The 16,821-nt window shown below is 42.6% G+C and overlaps 1 protein-coding gene across 2 annotated transcripts in view; it reads left to right on the top strand.

Moving 5' to 3' along the window:
* RPS6KC1 (ribosomal protein S6 kinase C1) overlaps positions 1-16,821 on the top strand; it is a 144,322-nt gene that overhangs the window by 112,033 nt on the left and 15,468 nt on the right. For both annotated transcript variants that reach the window (XM_066619078.1, XM_066619068.1), the window contains exons 12-13: positions 7,077-8,615; positions 8,887-8,976. In XM_066619078.1, the coding sequence (XP_066475175.1) occupies positions 7,077-8,615; positions 8,887-8,976 (1,629 nt within the window). The remainder of the gene's footprint in view (positions 1-7,076; positions 8,616-8,886; positions 8,977-16,821) is intronic.

Below are 16,821 nucleotides of genomic sequence, written 5' to 3'. Positions count from 1 at the left end.
AAAGCAGCTAAAAGCAGCTGGGGCATGCAAGATAAGAGAGGGCAGCCAATGACACTAAGAGCCAAATTACATATTATGTCATTGATCCTTGTATGCTTGGTTTTTATTTACTAAATAGCTGCTGTGGCAGGAGGAGTGATCAAGTTTAAGACTACGGTGTGGGATGGGGGAAGATGGGAATTAACCTTTGCGTCTGACCTGGATCACTCACCCCTGGTAACTGCTGTCTGCTCCAGGAGGGAAACTTGGCACAAATAGCAGCTTCTCTCCAAAGCGCAGCCCTGGAAGGCCATGTTTATTGGAGCCATGGTGAGGGTTAAGTCTTCTCTCTCTACTTGTTGTGGTCCTAATTCTCATCGCACTACCCTGTGACAGCTGCTTGGGAAACTAAAAGCAAGCATGCCAGGGCCAGCAATTTGCTAGGTAGTTTGGTCATAAAACATCTAAAAAATCTGAGGGAATATAAAGGTAGTAGTAAAGAGCTAAAGATAATAGTAACTAACAGAAAGAGAGCTAAAGATAGGAGAATTGGTGTCAGACAAACCTCCCTGGTGAAAGCATTCCAAAGACAGGACATCACAGAAAAAGCCCTATGATGCCCTTATCAAATTAATTGTTCTAGAAGCAAAACTAAAGGCTCTTTTATATTTTATAAGACCTATTTTATAAGACTTATTTTTATAAGTCTATTTTATAAGACTTAACCTGCTGAAGAACCATACAAACTACAACCATATACAAAATCAAATCATTAAAATTATTTGAGCCAAATTAATTATTTGACCTTAATCACATTACTAAGGTGATGCTGCTTTTTGGTGTGGTCAAAAAACTTAAAAAAGAAGCTTACTATATAAAAGAATCTGTAGAAGTCATAGGCTGGGTTCAGATGCAGTGGTGTTCCTGGGGAAAAAAATGCTAAGTTTTTTCAGGTTCAGTGAAAGTGGCCCCTCTGTCTTCAGAGTCAGAAAGCAAAGGCTTTCGTAGCTGCAACTGCTCTGAAGGCAAGGGGGAGGGGGTGCTTTACACAGTCGATCCTGCACCTGAAAAGTTTTGGCGTTTTGCCCCTCCTTCAGGAACGCCACTGTTCAGACGTAACACAAAGCCATAGATGGTGCTTGCCATAATTAATTAAGGAGTCATGCTATGGCTTGAGTTTCCAGGTGTATAACAAGCAAGCCATGGTTTGGAGCCTGCTTTTGTTCTGCTCAGGATTCCGCTTCAGGAGTTCACTCCCCATCTCTGGGATGCAGCGAAATCTTGATATGGAGCTGTGGCCCTAAGGTTTGGTTTGTGAGCAGTCTGGGAATTCAGACACAACAGTAAAATTAAATCAGAATTATCGGCCAATCCTATTCAAGGCCTTTGCTGGCAGAATGTGTGTTCTTCTGGTGTGCGCTGCCGCTAAAACACTATAATAAAGCACTATATAAAGTGCTTTGCGGCAGTGCAGGTAGCTGGTGCACTGACAGGATACCCAGAGCCTCCCTACATTTGTCAAAGGAGTGATGAAGGCCCGCTGGAGCAGGTAGGGCCTGAACAGGGGTGGAACAGGGTGGGAGAGGATGGGGTGGGGGCAGAACGAGGTGGGAGAGTATGGAACAGGAAGGCAATGGGGCAGAGGATGAGCAGATTGGGCCCAGAAGGGGTGCAGGTTTGGCAACCTCAGTGTATGCCAAATGCTGAATCCTTTCCTGTGCCAGATCTGCCTGCATGGATCAATGCGGACTTGCACTAGTGATACTGCTGGCACAGGTCTGTTGCGACTGTTTGGGATTACCCTGGGGCAAGGGGACAAATGTCTTCTTACCCTGGGGAGATCTCCAGCAGCTGAAAGTCCCCCACAGGATGTGGTGTAGCCCACACAAGTGCAGCTGCATTCTAACTCTGGCAGCCCAATCCTAACCTGTGCTGGATCAGGCAGGCTGAATGGCCTGTGCTGTATCCAGCACAGGTTAGGAGGTGGCTGGAGGGCAACTCAGGGTAAGGGGGCCTGTGCCAGTGCAGAAAACAGTTAGGATTGCACATTGAGGCTGCAATCCTATCCATAATTACTTAGGAGTAAGTCCCACTGACTACAGTGGGATTTGCTTCTGAGTAGATTGGCTTCTCAACCACAATGAGCACCACCTGTGGCTTGTAAACCAGCTTTTCAAACCATGGTTTCAGATTCTGATTTGTTAGCACCAAACAAACCATGGTTGGTGGGCTGCTTGGATTCAGGTATTAAAACAAGCCATGATTTAGCTACAGAAACCACAGTTTTGTCTTATGTCTGAACCCTACCATTGTTTTGTGCTAGCCAAAAATACCAGTGAAGGAGGGAATCGAATTTTTCAGCTTGCTGGGCTTATATTTGCTGTGGTCATATCCAAACATCATAGATCAGTCGAGGAGAGCCATTTTGCTCTTGTTTGCAGTATATTAAATGTCTTGTTAGAGGCAAGAACATCCATAAAGTATCTGTTAGTTTTGTCACAAAGCAGTTGGCAAAGCATAATGTGATGGAAAACCAGTCTGAGGCCTTGCTACTTCTTAGCAATATCAGTGCCAGAAATTTTTAGAAACAGATGCTTCAAAAAACAGTCTGGGGTGGGGGTGGGGGTGGCTTTGATGGATATCAAAGTTTAAGTGGCTGTTGGAAAGTGTCAAATCTTTTTAAGTATAAACAAACTGGAGTTCATATCAATTTGGAGAGCACTCAAGAAACTTCAGAATGAAGATGTCTCCTATTAGCAGGCACTAAGGCTGTCAGAGGAGAATGGTATAGTCGTTTTATATCTTTCCAGATGCAGTCTCAAAGGTCAGATGTATCGCCAGGTATACATTTTATTCCAAGAGCAGGAAACAAACAAGGATTTTCCCTGCTCCCAGCTTTAACAATCCTCTTTTAACGCAAAGCCTAAATTGTTCAATATGGAAACCGTTCTTGAAATCTGAACGAGAGATGGGAATGACTTTCACCCCTACCTGAATCTGACCTGTACTAGGCTCTGCCTCATGTTCCGTATCTTTCCAGCACAGTACCCTGGCAGTGATATTGCTGCCCTTCTTTGTGTCATATACCTTTGGATATAAGAAGTGAAGCCTTGCATGGCCCAGGGGTGTCCCTACCTTGAGGCCACTTGCACGGTGAAGGAGTAGCGATCTCAACAGATTCAGATCCTGTTATTAGTGTAGCTAAAATGAAATAGAGGAGGCTGAGGTGTTAGCTCTCAAAACCAGGGATGTTCAAGCTGGACATTGAAAACCACAGTTGGGAAGCCTCACACTGGTACTTAATTAGAATGTTTTGTCTTGCAGAATGAAAATCTTTAAGTGCCCAAGGCTTTATGATCAAAATAGATCTCGAGGACTATTAGAAAATGTTAATAATTATGTGGAAACAACCATTCAGACAAAGAATTTTCACAAATCAATTATTAGCAGTAATGTTTATTATAATTAGCCCAGTAAGAAGTAAGCAGATGTCCATCACTTTTCTGAACACACACAATCATACATACTATCTAGGAAAACCATATGGACCAACACTGAAGAGAGAGAGAGAACATAAGAAGCATCAAATGTAAACAGATGATAGCAAAGAACAAATGTTCTGTATTTGAGCACTTGATATAGATATATATCATCAAAGAATTACATCCTTTTCCCCTTAAGATTTTTATTATTTTTAAAAATAAGTTTCCTTTCTCATTTGAATTAAAACTTTACTAAATTTAAAACTACAGTCCTCTTATACAGGAATGTTGCAGACTTCTTTTCTTTTGCATGATTTTTCATACTTCACTATAATAGTACTTTGTACTTGTTCAGCACTTTTTGAGTGTACAAAATGCTTTGCGTGTAATAATCTTAATGCAATCCTTACAAGAATGAGGTAAATGTAAGTATTATTGTCCCCATATTGCAGATGGGAAAGTCTGAGGCTGAGAGGTTATTGGGTCACCTAACAAGTTCATGGCAGAGACGAGATTCAATGGGGGTACTACTCTTTCTCCATCAAGTATCTTATGGCCCAATTCTATGAGGGCCTTGCACTTCCAGAACTTGGTTCTAGTAGTGCAAGTTCCTTGATGGCTGTTGCAAAATGCAACATGCTGTTCAGCGCGACTGGGCTGCTGTATGCCAACCTGGACAAGAGCCCTGCCAACAGTAAGTCCTCATGGAGGGCAGGAGGGAGGTGGGGTGGGTGGAACGAGGTGGGGAGGGGGAGGAATGGGGATACTAGGGCAGGGAGGAGGGTGAACTGAGGCTAGGAAGGGGGGTTCCTGCCTTGATCCACCACCTGGGTCCACTCAAACCTGCACCAGCTATATAGCTGGTGAAGGTCTGAGTAAACCTAGCAGGGCAGTGAAGGCTTACTCCCAGCAGGGGGAGAAATATTCGCTTACCTGGAGGAGACCTGTGGGACTGTCCCCCTTTAGAATGCAGCACGCACTCTGGAGGCACGACTGCATCAGCTAGGGTGGGGGGCGATAGGTTTGGGGTGTTAGCATTATGCTACACCAGCTCTCAGATGGTCTTCTTATTTTACTCTAGTAATTTTTCTCACTCAAAAATTGGTCTCTGTCCCAGCCTGTAACTATCCCACCTCTCACAGGTTCTCCTTTTTCTGTAACTGTCTTTACTTTTCCCTTTTTTAAAGAACAGGAGACCTCTTGGCATCATTTCTGCTTTGGTCATTGATCCTGAAGTTGATACCTGCCATGCACTGTCCCTCAGCCTTGTCTAGTTTGAACTTAAATACATGGAAAAGACATGAGTATTGCTTAAGACTTTCATGATAAATACTGCATAAAGCAAATATAAAATATTCCATATTTATTAATATTCCATACTTTAATGTAATGCTAATAGATTTCAGTGTTACTTTAGCACTTGGCCAATGGCAGGTAAAGTTGCAAATTTATGGAAACTCCTTTACATCAATTGATTTTTTTTCTGTAATTTTACATGTCACGAAGGGCCAATATTGTATTAGCTTTGTTTGCTAATGCATTTATTTGATCTTATCCATCGCCGTGCAAGATGGGGAAGATTATTAGTGTGTCATTTATAAAGACATAATTATATACCTAAAGGAAATATTGTTCCTCTGTGACCCTCAATATGGCATTTGAGGGGGGAAGGGAATAAAATTATTGATTTTTTTAAAATACATACATAACTATTAAAAATAATTTCTTCACATCTTTCCACTTTGAAGGCCATTCTGAACATGTTTATATATAGAATATATCTGTTTTGTTCGTTGCACCAGCTCCTTCATTTTCATTGTTTACAGTGGTTGTGTGATGTTTTCTCAAACATTTTGGAGTGCAGTGAATAGTTCTATTGAAAAATATCTGAATTCAAGAGCTTAGAATTACAGTATATTTATGATTATGGCAATTTATTCAATACCATCAGCAGGTGTGACACTTTACTGAGTAAAACACAACGCTCTTACTCCAAGGAGTTTCAATTCTAAATTTTAGATTTCTGGAGGCATGGGGGAAAGGTAGTAGACGAATGGAGAGAGAGACCAGATTAAACAAAGGATGAATACAAGCAAACACATGGCCCAATCTTGTAGAGGGCCTATGGCAGCAAATCTCCCAAACTACTACTGTAAGGGCCCAGTCCTATCCAACTTGCCAGCACTGGTGCAGCCACCCTGCAGCCCCAAGGTAAAGGAACAAATGTTTCCATATTTTGAGGAGGCCTCTGTACCACAGGATGCAGTGCGCGCCCCATTGGCATGGCTGCATCGGCACTGGAAAATTGGATAGGATTGGACCCTAAGTCCTCTAATGGTAGTGCAACTGTTGCACTGCTGCCACATGTGTTGGAGCCACCTGTAGAAACAGCTGGAGGAACAGAAACAGAAAGAGCTGTAGAAACAGCTCTTGCCACACACAGAATTGAGCACACGTCGAAGCAGGTAAGGTGCCACTGGGGTTAGGTTGTGGGCAGTTTGGGGCAGGGAGCGGCAAGGGCAGGGGCAGTTCAGGGGCTGGAGGGATGGATTCTGGCAGCAGCATGCACTGGCATGCCATCCCTATTTTTCCAGCTCAAACGCACCCCCTGCCTCTCCTTGGGGAGCCAGCAAAATGGGTGGTGTAGGTCCAAGGAAATCTATTGATAGCCTGTTAGCCGTTGGAGAGGTAAGTAAGAAAATTTTTTACTTATCTTTTCTAGGACATCTAGTCTCCCCACCATCATTGCATGCAGCATTACCTCCATTTGCATGGTGGAAGATGGTGGGGGATAGGATTGGGCTATCAAATATGCTGTGTGGTTCTGTACACATCTACTCAGAAATCGGTCCCACTGAATTCAATGGGAATTGCTTCTAGGTAAATGTGTATAGGATTGCATCCTTAGACTTTATTATAGTAAAGCATGAGTTATAGGTGGTTAGTATTCCAACATCTTCATGGAAGAGGTAGGTTTTTGATCTGGGGTTTGAAGGAAGAGAATACTATATAGGGATGTATTTGAAAACTAATCGTTAGGAGCAAATCTTTAAAATGTGTTGGGTAATATTTATTAAAACCCTCTGTTAGCACAGAAGATCTTCACATAACACTTCATATTTTCTAATTGCAGTCAACTGGCAACAATCTCAAATTAACACATTTGAGTTCCTCACTTGAAGCTGTTAATCTGTGATTTACGTCCTACAGTGTTCCTCTTAGGGTTCAACATAAAGCTCATTTTAAGCAAAGCATCAGATTATCAAGTGTAACACTGGTCTAAAATAAGGAAATATTTAAGTATATGACCAGAGATGAGAAATGGTGAAATTTAGGGCCAGTGCAGATGTAGCACTACCTAATCATTTACTAGTATAAAGGGACTAGCAGCACTTTCTATTACCTGGGCCCTGTCATGTGCACCTTCATCCCTTCCTCCTTTACTATGGTTTAGGTATTGAAATGGACTATCCTTAACTATTTTGAACAAACCTACAGATACCCTGAACCTAGCTTGTACAATGAGGGTATGTGGATATCTTTCTAACATGCATATTTATTCCAAGTGTCAACATGAATTCAAACTAATTCTAATAATTTTCCTTTCTTTCATAGGAGGCAAACTTTGGTCTTACATCAGTAAGTTCTTGAACAGAAGTCCTGAAGAAAGTTTTGAAGCCCCTAAATCTAGAAGATCCAGCTCTACCAAAATTTGTTTACATCAGGCAACTCCTAGTCCTCAAGATATTGGCAGTAGCATTGACTCCAGGGGAAGCAATGGGGGCAACATGCTGAAGGTTTTACCCCTGAAGACTAGTCTCAGTCCAAGTTCCCAAGATGGCAGTAGTAACCAGGAAGATGGCCAGGAAAGTTCTCCCAAATGGATTGATTCTGGGTCTACTTCAGAAGAGGAATGCACTACAAGTTACCTAACATTATGCAATGAATATGGTCAGGAAAAGGTTGATCCTGGTTCATTAAATGAGGAGCCAATCCTGAAAGCAGATGACATTCTCGTTACCAAAGAGCAAGGAGGTTTCCAGGCACATGATGATGTTGCCAGAGAGAACTTGGGATCCCCATTCACCTCTCAGGAAGTAAAGGTTTTTGCTGATGATGCTGGCCCAGGAATAGTAAGTCCTACCAGGATATCAGAATCATTAAGTAAATCCAAAAACAGCCCCATGGAGTTCTTCAGGATTGACAGTAAAGATAGTGCCAGTGAACTTCTGGGGCTTGATTTTGGAGATAAACTTTGCAGCTTAAAATCAGAATCTTTAAAACAGTTTTTCTCCATGTCAGATCGGGACAAGAGTCTTGATGCCATAGAAAACAAATTGGGTCCTATGTCTCAGGATACTATCAGCAGGGGTTCCAATGACTCTGTACCAGTGATTTCTTTTAAGGATGTAGCCTTTGATGATGTAAATAGCATTGATGAAGGCAGACCTGATCTTTTGGTCAACTTGCCAGGCATAACGGAACAAATGAAAGAAGCAACGGTAGATGGACCCACAAAGGTCACAGAGCAGAATGGAGACATCTTGGAAAGCAAGCTTTTGGAAACCCCAGATGTCTTGCAACTAAATAATAGCACAGAACAATGCAGAACACTTGAGCAAAAGATCAACCATTTGGTGGCCGAAGACTCCAGCCAGCAGTGCGATGACACTCAGGAAGCGATCAGGTCATTTGATATGACAGAGAGCGACCCATCTGGTTCTGGGGATAGAACTCTCTTTCCGGGGCTTGGAGCCGAAGCCTCTTTGTTGCTAGATGCACTGGGTGCAGATGAAAGTTTGTTGATTCCGAACACACAGGCAGGTGCAAATGGATGTAGCTTAAAGATGGACAATGAAGCTGTGCTGCTGTTTTCTGATCACACTGAAGACTTGAGTAAAGAGGGAGCGCCCTCCACTTTGTTGCACAAAGCAGACAGCAAAGAGTCAGGTGCCAAGGGCAGAGGGGAGAATGAAATACACCAAATTTTTCAGGACCTCGATGAGAGATTAGCGCTAACCTCCCGGTTTTACCTCCCTGAGGGCTGCATTCAAAGATGGGCAGCTGAAATGGTGGTAGCCCTTGATGCCTTGCATCAAGAAGGAATTGTGTGCCGTGATTTGAACCCAAACAACATCTTATTGAATGATCGAGGTCAGGAACTTCTGCAAATGCATTTCTTTTTATTCGCTGTTGCTTCCAATTAACTGAGTAGGCGTTTTATCTTGTAATTAGTATCTTCATTTCCTGTCTAGAGCTTCATTATCAGTGCAGCAAATTCACCCCCAGTAATAGCTTCTAGTACTTAATGATGCCATTATTCTTAATGATACTGTTTTTAGCTACAAAAGGAGTAATTACAGTTCACTTCTGCAGAAAATGGAAGGGAAAAATGTTTTGATTTCTCCTGTCGTTTTGTTTTTAGGACACATTCAGCTAACGTATTTTAGCAGGTGGAGTGAGGTTGAAGATTCCTGTGACAACGATGCCATAGAGAGAATGTACTGTGCCCCAGGTTAGAGCAATCACCTCAAATGTTTCACTTGGAAAACAGATTAGCAGCTTCCATTTTCTCATGGAGTTTTCATTCCATCTCATCCTCTCTTCCTTGGGAATACAAGCTGTTCAGATTTTCAATTTTTTTTTAATACATTATTTTGAAATGTGAAAATGCTAATAACTGAACATTGCATGATGGCCAAATCTCTCTATGAAAGAGTTGATTGACACTTTTGCAAAAAGGTTACAGGAAGCTTTGTTCTTTAAGAGTGTAATGCATGGAATATGTTTCCAGCACAAGCTCCATTGAAATGAATGAAATTACACTGCAATTTTGATGTGTGTCCATATTTTCCATATATATGATGCTATGCAGTCTTGCACATTAGAGGAGGTTCCCATTAGAATGTGTCTATCTGTGGCTTTTACTATCCTTTGGCTCCACAGTGTGCTCCAACCATAGGTAACCATGGTATAACAGTAAGCACCAAACGTATGTTTTCATGAGCTTTAAAGTTCTAGAGATAATGTAACATCAACAAAATACATACATGGAGAAACAGGCATATCAAGTTAGTTGACTTGGGAGGGGAAAGATGTAAGGAATTGTGTTGTTTCTTAGGACCACTTTAGTGCTGATGACATTGTGGAGGAAGCAGGAAGTGCAGGTGCTTCCACAACATCTGAGGCCTTGGTTCTCACTAATGGCGTCCCCAGGGTTTGTGTCACCCAGAAGGCCAGGGCATCACCCCTATGATGGACTTTCTCCCTTACATGGACCTCCTCCTGTTGCCCCACCCCACTGGTTTTTTGGCTATAACTTTTCATAGATTAGAAATATTTCAATGCAATTTGTTTCATTGCATTCTGCATGAAATTACACTTCGATTAATATATAACATGATGGTATAATTCGAAAGTAACAAGATTTTAAAATTTTTGGCTAGTAGTGGTATCAACCCCGATGCATGTCACCCGAAGTGGCCCACGCCTCCTCTAGTGATGCCACTGGTTCTCACTGGTGATAAAATTTTGCTTGCAGTAGTGCTTCGTGCAGGTAGGGGCTCACATGATTGAATGCTCCTCCATACAAAGCATTTTCAATACTTAGAATACTACTTGGTGTCTGGGTTTTCTTGCTGTATCTCTCTCAAATCCCTTAAAGAGCAGTATTTCCTAGGTTTCCCAGAGGCCTTGGCTTCAATAGTGTTGCTTTCCATTCTTAAATTATTTTGAAAAGAAAATGGCGTATCTCACCTCTGTAAGCAGATTGCGTCAAACCGAGAACAATACAAATGTATGCACATTAAGAGAAACTCAGTATTAAATCAATAAAATGTTAGGGAATCACAAACCAAGACTAAAAAAGCAGCACTTTTATATAATTGATTGAAGACTCTGGTAAATAGGACAGTCCAATCCCCCCTTTTGTGTTCCTTCTTTTTGCCCTGTAACATGTAGTAATGGAAATGTATGACATGATGTCACCATGAAAGGCTGGTTCTAGGTTTGAGGGCGCTGTTGGTACTGTCCTGTCTGGGGGGGGGCCTCTTCCCCCTATCTTGGCAGTGGGTGTGATGGCTTAAGCAGGCTTCTGTTTCCCCCCCCCCCCCCACATTCACTACCCCATCTGCCAGTTGATGGTGCAGCCCCACCATGTGTGGACTGTAGGTATCTGATGCTGTGCATGTAAAGATCAGGTGTCTGTTCTTTTTACAAACAGTTTTCACAATAAATGGTGGTGCTGTTTGGCTCTTAGAGAAGAGAGACAATGTAGGTAAACAAGTGGCTCTTTATCAGTCCACCTCTTTTTAAAAGAGCACACACAAACATTCCAGCTTCAGAGAACAGACAGGAATAAGACTAGGAGGGCCAGTGGGATGGAGTGTTGAATTTAGACCCAGATGTAAATCCATAAGAACATAAGAACAGCCCCACTGGATCAGGCCATAGGCCCATCTAGTCCAGCTTCCTGTATATCCCACCAAATGCCCCAGGGAGCACACCAGATAACAAGAGACCTCATCCTGGTGCCCTCCCTTGCATCTGGCATTCTGACATAACCCATTTCTAAAATCAGGAGGTTGCGCATACACATCATGGCTTGTACCCCATAATGGATTTTTCCTCCAGAAACTTGTCCAATCCCCTTTTAAAGGTGTCTAGGCTAGACGCCAGCACCACATCCTGTGGCAAGGAGTTCCACAGACCGACCACACGCTGAGTAAAGAAATATTTTCTTTTGTCTGTCCTAACCCGCCCAACACTCAATCCCCACTAAGCCATTAAGCCTTTTGGGTGATCTTGGACCAGTCACTCCTCTTTCAACCTAGCCTACCTCACAGGGTTGTTGTGAGGGTAAAGGGAGGATGAACTATGTACGTGGCCATGAGGAAGAGTGGGATAAAAATGCAAGTTGTAGACTCCATATGAAAAAGCACTTTTATGTAGTGCAAAATCTTCCAGATATACACAGAACTTAAGATGCACACTATGCGTTATGTCATGTTCCTTCTTTTAAAATAAGGAAAGTTAGGCAGCCTTCCTGGTGTGGAAGTTTTGCCATAGGCAAAACAGTGGACTGACACGCCTGCTTGGCATGGGAAACAACTTTCCAGTCCAGTGCATGACTTGCAGGTACGTATATCTGCAGTGGAAGTTGGAAATCTAGGCTCATTTTGTAGCTGAAGAATGTAGTATTGTATCTTTGAGAATGTGATGTCTGTCCTCAGTTCCTATGAGATTATGTATTTATCTTAGTCTGTTTTAAGGTAGGGTTGAATGTAGATTTGTATAGAAAAATAACTTGAAGCTGCTAACAGCTTGAATCTGTAAGAAAGGAGAGGTTTCCACCTGCATTTTATCTATCGATATCTTGACCAGCAAGCATTCCAAAAATTGCAGAGAACGGTTTTGTAGGTTACCTAATACGGCTCTGTTTGGTTATCTTTTTTTTTTTTTTTTTTAAAGAAATAGTCTTTTTATCCTTACAAGATCTTGCATGTTTTTACCCCCTCCAAACAGTAATTTGTTTGTGGAACTGAGGTTTGGGGATTAGCCCCAGTGGCATAGCAAGAGGGGGTGCAAAGCACTAAGTTTTGCAGGAAGCCTCACCACGACGTGTATGTGCCCCCCTTTCGGAGCCATTCTGGGCTCTGCCCAGATCGGCTCCAAAGAGGAGGAACCACTTGCTTTGCACCCCTTCTAGCTATGCCACTGGTTAGCCCTTTCCCCACCTGCCATTTGACTGCTTCCACCACCACCACCGCAGCTGCTTCTCCAAACATATTTGGAACTGAGTGTGTGTGTGTGGGGAGGGGGGGGGATTTAGAATGGAAAAATGGCAGTCAGGGAAAGGGGTGAATCCCCTCCAAAGCTGCCTCTCTATAAACAAAGCAACCCCATTTGACTTGAAAAGATGCCTTTGCAGGTAAGACCTACTTAGGTCCTAAAACAGCTTTTTGGAAGAGTGAATCTTTTGCCAGGCTAGTTCTTTCTCACAATTGGCCAGTAGGTGGCAACCTACCATTAACTGATTTTCTGTGGTCAGACTGTGCTTGTGTTAGTTTGCTATGTTACAGGAGTAACTCTAGATATGGAAAAGTGTTGTAATTATTTACACTCATCTGCTCTTTCAGCAATGCAAGTTGTTCAGTATTCTACAATTCGTTCATTTTACCTTATTTATCCTATAATTTATATCCTGCCTTTGTGCCAAATCAAGAGCCCTCCAAGGTGCCTAAAAGTCAATAAAAATGTAGACCCAAAATAAAAATATCACCTGTGTGGGTGCTCTCTTAGCTCCCTAGGACAGGTTACTTAATCAAACTTAAGCTGAAAGAAATTACAGTATGTGTTTTGGATACAGAGCCCTTAGTGTTATCCTCAACAAAACAAAATGCTAGTTGTCAGCACTTAGTAAGTTCTGTTTTTGAATCTGTAAAACTGCAATAGAAATGATTCACTCCAAACCTCTCCCCATAAAAAAAGATTCTGAATAAAGCAAAGTGCCGTACAATAAAATAAAAATATAACCCTTAAGAACATAAGAACAGCCCCACTGGATCAGGCCATAGGCCCATCTAGTCCAGCTTCCTGTATCTCACAGTGGCCCACCAGATGCCCCAGGAAGCACACCAGATAACAAGAGACCTCATCCTGGTGCCCTCCCTTGCATCTGGCCTTCTGACATAGCCCATTTCTAAAATCAGGAGGTTGCGCATACACATCATGGCTTGTACCCCATAATGGATTTACCTTCAGACTTGCAGCCTATGAACATACTGTAAGAAATGCTGCTGCTCAGAACACAATCTCAGTTCTCACATAAGTACACAAGAACAGCCTTGCTGGAGCAGAACATGATCCCATCTAGTCCAGCATCCTGCAGTAACCCACCAACTGCCCCTGTCAAGCCCATAGCTAGCGGCCATCACTGCATCTTGTGATGGAGAATCCCACAGATTAATTATGCACTACATGAAAATTACCTCCTTTTGCCTGCTCTGAAATCACTGGTTCTAGTGTTGTGAGACGGGAAGAAAAACTTTACTTTCTCCACATCATGATTCATTTTAAAGTTTATGATCTTGCCTCCCTCTCTTAACCCATCTCTGCCCAATGTTGCATATACTCAACAAGGACCAAATGTGTACACCTGGGGCCGGGCAGAAATGGGTTAATTGTCTGTTTGCCAAGCCAAAAAGCCCTGAATGTTGTAGCCTTTCCTTGTAAAGAAGGTGCTCCAACCCTCTGATCATTTTGGTTGCCATCTTTTGGGCACCTTCAGCAACTCTACACTCTCTTTCTTGGAGTTTCGGAACCAGAATTGTATACGGTATTCTAAACGTGACTGCAGCATGTATTTGTACAGAAACATTACTGTATTAGCCACCTTACTCTGGCTCCCTTTCCTTGCATGGAATTCACCTTCTTCCAACTGCCACAAACTGGGTCGATGTTCATTTTGTTATGCACTACAACCCCAAGATATCTTTCTTGTTTTGTTCCTGAAACTCAGACCCCATCAGTTTGTATGTAAAGTTGGGATTTTCTTTTTTTGCCCCAATGTGCATTGTTTTCACTTACTGACATTGAACTGCATTTTCCGTTTAGTTGCTTACGCACTGAGTTTGGGGAAGTTCTTTTGGAGCCATTCATGATCTGCTTTTGTTTTTCTACCCTGATGTGTGTTCTCCAAAGGTTTGTTCCCTTCTTTCCGAACAGGAAAAAATAAATGCAGAGGTGGTGATGGGAACTGTAACCTGGTGAGGGCAACTGCCATTGCAGTGACCCTCACTCGGAGTACAATCCCCATCAGAACTTTGCCTTTTATCCTTTATGGATAAAAGAGGGGGACCCATAAAAACTTGTGGGGCACACCTTAATCATGGCCTCCTATGCCCAGAGCAAGAAGGGGGTGAAGAAAGGAACGGCACAGGGAGAAAGAGGACTGTGAGGGATGGGAGAGTCCACAGAGGCATTTACTGAGCCTCAAAATGGCTTGATAAATGATCCATTAAAAAAAAAATCAGGCAAACCTGAACCAAGTTGCTCACCTCTAATCATAGTTTTTTAATAGCCAATTACTAATCTAACTTGTGAGATTTGTTCGCACATCAAGGTGCACATCAGGTGCTCAATGTTCATTCTTTTTTTAAAAAAAAACCCAATATTTTTTTGTTTATTAAATAATTTAAGTGTATCTGAGCGGGTGGTGTTTGGATAAAAGGGCAAAGTTGTCCTGAACTCCTGATGCAAACGTTTCACTTCTGTTTAAACATCCCTTTGCTCCCACTGCCCCCTGGGAATCCTTATCACATATTTGTGCTAAAAAAACATTAACCACCTGCCCTGTGCTTTGTAATATCAGCAACCAATCTTTTTATCTCTTGGTTAATGTGCTTTGGTATTTTGAAAGGGGGAGGCGGGCAGGCGAGGGGGGGGGGAGAGAAGAGGAGAGCAGAGGGAAAAATTCCAGTAACAGATTCGATTTACAGGGACAGAAAATTTTGAGCAAATGCCAAGCTAGCAGGGGGGCCATTATTCTGCTCTATAAATAAGTTTGAAAAAGAAACAAAAACACACACACACACAAACCTTTTAAATCAACATGTTTTGGTCTAATTGAGGGGAAAGCAAGAAAGATAAATTTTGAAATGCAAATGATCACCTTCTGTTGTTGACGTACTTTTTTTTTTCCTTGCCAACTTTATGATCTTGGCTTTTGGAGTCATTGACAGTAAAAGAAGGCAAAAGACAGAAGCTGCTGCCTACCTTCTTGTAAATAACCTGATATATATAAAACTGTAACTTTTCTCCTTACTAAGGCTAGCCGTTCCTTGCTTTTGTCCCTCTGAAGAATGTCAGCTGGACAAAGAATATTTGGTGGCTTCTATTCTGAATATTAATTGCTTGGATGGGGGCCAAAGCAAGGGGGGCTGTTGTCTTCTTGCCCTCCTTACAGACTTCTGAGAGGCCTATGAAAGCTGCCTTGTACTGCCTCAGGTCTTTTGTCCATCTCGACAATATTGTCTACAGTGAGTGTCGGCAGGTCGCCAGTGTTTCATATGGGGTCTTCCCCAGTTCTGGCTGGCAAATGGCTGGGATTCAGGAACCTGGGACTTTCTGCATGTGTGCTCTACCCCTCACCTGTGGCCTCTCCTTGTCTGGATAGCCACTGTGGGAAGCACAACGGTAGGCCTTGTAGTTTTCAGACTTTTGGCCTCTTTGTATATTTGATGCCTAATTGTGGTTCAGGGTGAGACCATCTAGCCTGGTATTGTCTTGTGGCAGTTCTGTAGAGCCTCAGATGAAGGTCTGGTCCATGACCTGCCACTTGATCCTTTTTAACAGGAAGCGTTGGGGTTCCTTTGCAAGCAAAGTGTGTGTGCTGCCACTGTGCTGTGACACCTCTCACTCATACGATTCGCTTTCACTGGGACTTCTTTCTTGCATCTGTTCATTGCCTGGAGAAGGATGTCTCTGAATATGTGAAAAATGCCTTCCTCTCGTGGCTGAATATCCACAGCCTCTTACCATGTATCTAGGATTATGGGGTATAGATTCCAGGTCAGAATGCATGAGTTCCAGAGGAAGGCTGGGCCTTCCAAGTGAATGCTCAGAGCACATCAAGTTTTCTCCTTTGGTGCTTACCTATTGATGCTTTTGAAAGCCATTGAAGAAAACTGAATGCTTTGGATTTATTGGTTGCCACTACTTCTGATCCATAGTCTTTCCGTATGCCTTGTGTTGAATGGAATCTCTTAATGTGCACATGTTGGTATTTCAGACAATAAGGAATTGTAGAAAGGAATGTTATTTCTGAAACTACGACGATAGTTTCAGAAACATGTTTTGGTTTGTGCTTAAACTGAGAGCCTCGTATGCACAAAGAACTTCACTGAATGTGTGAATTTGTGCGCATGGCATTTAGTGCATGCAGACTTGATCCCCCCCAACTGAAAAAAATGGGAGAGCCCTAATGGGCAGGGGAGCCTCATGAAAATGTTAGTTTGGTGTGTCTGTTTTTCATCTGCCTGTTCCATTGTGCTCTCCTTGAATGCACAAATGGACGTAAGCAGTGCTAAATTCATGGACGATGGCTCTGTCAGTGGCTATCTGCCATGGTGACTGCCTGGAGCCTCCACGTAGATAGTATGCCCCTGAATACCGTTTGCTAGTGTGTAAAAGCGGAAGAGATCTGTTGCCCTAATTCTCTGCCTGAAGGCATCTAGTTGGCCATTGTGGGATGCAGGAATCTCGGCTAACAGGACCTTTGGTCTGATCCAGCACAGCTATTCGTGTGTGTGTGTGTGTGTGTGTGTGTGTGTGTGTGTGTGTGTGTGTGTGTTTTGAATGA

This window comes from Tiliqua scincoides, chromosome 1, assembly GCF_035046505.1.
Source record: "Tiliqua scincoides isolate rTilSci1 chromosome 1, rTilSci1.hap2, whole genome shotgun sequence".
NCBI classification, from domain to species: Eukaryota; Metazoa; Chordata; class Lepidosauria; order Squamata; family Scincidae; genus Tiliqua; species Tiliqua scincoides.
The sequence above is the reverse complement of the archived record's forward strand: the minus strand, read 5'-3'. Positions and strand labels throughout refer to the sequence as shown.